The 3,682-nt window shown below is 28.8% G+C and overlaps 1 protein-coding gene across 1 annotated transcript; it reads right to left on the bottom strand.

Moving 5' to 3' along the window:
• Window positions 1-2,392: 2,392 nt before the first annotated feature.
• Window positions 2,393-3,298, bottom strand: LOC136988141 (uncharacterized protein F54H12.2-like). The gene has a single exon (XM_067285968.1). The coding sequence runs from the start codon at window positions 3,296-3,298 to the stop codon at window positions 2,393-2,395; it is 906 nt and encodes a 301-aa protein (XP_067142069.1).
• Window positions 3,299-3,682: the final 384 nt, after the last annotated feature.

The raw sequence follows: 3,682 nt of genomic DNA, 5'->3' as shown, positions 1-3,682 counted from the left end.
AAGACCTTATTTACAAAAATAAATTGATAAATATCTGACATGTCAGAATTGACCTAATTTAGCTTGAAAAATAATTATTTTTGACTGGATTAAACCAAAAAATTGACGCACATATAATTGTATCTTGCCTGAGGGAAATAAATTTAAATAGACATGTGACCTTGCGAAATAAGCTGACAATTAAATAAATCGTATTCAATTAGAAATGTTTTTTTTTTAGCTGCGAGAAACAGAAATTTAAATAGACCTTGTTTACGGAAATAAGTTTACAAATTGTATTCAATAATTTTGACATGTCCGAGAATGATAAATTGTACAAGGAAAAATGTTTAATATACAACGCAATAATAATTAGCCTAAAGGAAAGTTTAAATTAAATGCGCTAACGACCTTCGTTCATTAAAATTTAGCCTAGACCTCTTTAAATGTAAATTTGACCTAGATGTGTGAGAAAAATTAGTATTGTAACCTTGAGTTATTCAGTATATAAACTCTTTCGTTACTGCAGAGATTTTATCACTCTCTTAAAAACGAGTTTTTAGTATATTTTTCCTAGTATATCTTTATTTAATTAATAATATATTTAAAATAAAAAATATTTTTAGATTTGAATGCATTAGATGCTGGTACTTCGTACTCAAATTATGAGTAACAAACATACTTTTTTTATAATGTATATATTTATTTATTTAATTAATTCATATTAATATAAAATAGATTTCAACTCCTACAATGAACAAGGAGTTTTGATAGATTTTGAGGCGTTCACGATCTGTGTGATATGGGGATACCGTTTAATACTTTATGCAGGCAGCTTGGGTTTGTGGCTCGAAACACAAACGAATATGGAAAAATTAATTTTTATAATAAAAATATTATTTTTAATGATTTAAGTTTTGATAATAAAAAGCATGTAAGATTTGGTAATAAATTACACGGGTTATATCTAGCTTACAAGAAACTGAATTTAAAAAACTGGAAAAATAGTAATAATATATGTCAAATTTCGTACGACTTGTTTTCTAAATATAAAATTATTTATTATAAGAGTGGGGATATTGAAAAAATTATTTAAATTTAATGTCGAAAATGTATAACGTTATTATTCCCTACTATAATTTGGAAAAATGGGGGGTTGCCTAAATCTTCGAAAATCCGAGTTCCTTGTCCCAATCATACAAAAATATACCCTCATCGCTACCATGCTTCAAAGAATTGGGACATGGATAATCCATGTCCCACTCACAATCGGAAATATCCTCATACATGTGAACCGCCAACTACTTTATTTTATAGAAATATATGCACCAAACATACCGAGTTTATTCAGCATTGCAGTCTGTGCGACGTGTTCTCGTATAAAGCATACATGATCGAACATGGTAAATACGTTTTTTATTATTATTATTATATAAAAATTAGCAAAAATAATTATATTTATTTTTTATTTTGTACAGGTTTCTGGTAATTGTGTATATTTTCTGGAAAAATAAATAACAAATTTTTACATTTTAAATATTTTTATTCATTGAATTACAACATTGATAATATATTACAGTAAGCGGCTTAGCCAAATAAAAGTTGTTACTTATAAAATTGCTGACACATTTGTCATTAGAAAATGTATCTGTCATACTTAATTCTTTTAAACATTGATTTCTATTCATTTTATATAGAAAATATAAACAAAAAAATCCGCAATTCATAGAATATAACCCCTGATGAACAATATTGTTAAAACAATATTTTTCAGAGTTTCGTTTTATAAATTTAATAATTTTTGGTTTTGTCGGCTTCATTCCGTAACTGTCGTAGTAAAAGCAAGTTTTTCTGTCAAAGAATGCGGATACCCAATGACTTCCCGGCTTATTTTTTTTATCTAAATTAATTATAAATGATTTATACTTAGCGATGCAGGCCAGCAAATTGTTGGATGAAAAAATTCCTTTGAAAGTTCTTTTTATTTTCGGGTCGATAGACGCCAGTCTCCACAACGTGATAGTATTCATTAATAATCTACAAATACTGTTCTCGAATGATCAATTTCTAGAGTATTATTGTATTCGAGTAAACAGATAATGTTTACAGTTTCTAATAATGTAGTCTTGAACTTGAACTCAATTGATATATTTCATATTTGATTCACACTTTTATGTGATTCGGAGGCCGATCGATCAGGCGTTAGGTCAAAACTATAGAGGGTATAGCTGTCTTTATAATCCTTGTAAGATATATTAGTATATTTATGATGGTTAATGCAACCTATATCTTCAGATAACGTTAAGAAACTTTTGAAATATAAATTATTATCGTAATCAGGCACAAAAGGTTTCGAAGGGATCATTTGATTGTCTTTTAATAAACATATATAATTTAAATAATCCTTTTAATTTTAAAAATTATAATATTTTACGTTTCCGTTAAACGAGGCGTTAGACACTAAACCGATGGTTATTCTATAAGGTAGTTGCCCAATTACAGCATTGGAAATATTGGTAGATTGTATCCCGCTACTTAAAGTAAAGACTTTGACCTCTGTTCTTCGAAACAGCATTTTTATCAGACCTGTTTGCAATGCTTTTTGTATTCCAATTTGAACAGATGAACTAACGTCTACTTTATTAATTTTTAGAGATGCATTTTTAATAATAATTTTATAATTATCACTACTTGCCATTAAGGCAAAATTGTCTTTAGATCTTTCTAATTTAATTCTTACATCGACGTTATTTATTAATAATTTAGCTTGTCGAGACAAATCGATATAAAGCCTTCCGACTAAATCTATTAATTTACTTTGTTTAGCAATATTAAATCTTTTAGCCAATCCTTCATTATTATCTTCTAATGAATCCATATATTGTGCAGTATCTTTATAAAACAATGTGCTTGTTAAAAATGTTTTTTGTGCATCTTTTGAATAAAATAATAATGCCTCTAAAATAGATTTGTATTGATAATTAGTTTGCAAAATTATTTGTTTGTCATTGAGAAACACACTGCATTGAGAAAATAAACTATTTAAGAAATAATTAACAGGTGCAACCTTATCGTCGAGTTGGAAATCCATTCCATCCTTTTCAATAATTTTTGCTTGAACGTGAAGATAAATCGAATGTAAGTCAATATAATTTTCTCCAGAACCAGATATGTAAAATTCAATTGGAGCACGATTGTCTGTAATATCTGCTATCGGATGAACAATAAATTCTTTTGAATCGTCGATTGCTAGTTGGGTGGAAACAGTACTAAATAAGTCCAATTCTGTTTTGGAACAATGGCACAAAATTGGGTCCATTATTCGGTGAATATATCTTGCACTTTCTGTCTTTTATTCCTCGACTGGGTTAATCTTCTAGGTCGTTTTCTTTTTATACCTGATCCGGTCTGTACTTTTTAAATTATGTCATCTTTAATTTCGGATTTAGTATCTTTTAAATGTGATTTTGCTGATTCTTTAAACGATTTCCCCGCAACTTCGTCGGATCCGACATCTGATGCAAAATTTAATGCTTTGTGTCCCAGATATTTTCCTATTTTACTTAAAATCGGTACGGATTTGCGAAACAGATCTCCTGAAAAATCCATATCCGCGTTGTATTTGAGGTCCTGCAAAATAACCTCGTCCCACCATACGTTCCCTCAAATATAAATTGGGAGTCCATAACGTACTGTACCTCCT

The sequence above is a fragment of the Centruroides vittatus genome, unplaced genomic scaffold (genome assembly GCF_030686945.1).
Source record: "Centruroides vittatus isolate TY-2023 unplaced genomic scaffold, ASM3068694v2 scaffold_3192, whole genome shotgun sequence".
Lineage (NCBI taxonomy): Eukaryota > Metazoa > Arthropoda > Arachnida > Scorpiones > Buthidae > Centruroides > Centruroides vittatus.
Note: the sequence above shows the minus strand (reverse complement) of the source record. Positions and strands in the feature narration are given on the sequence as shown.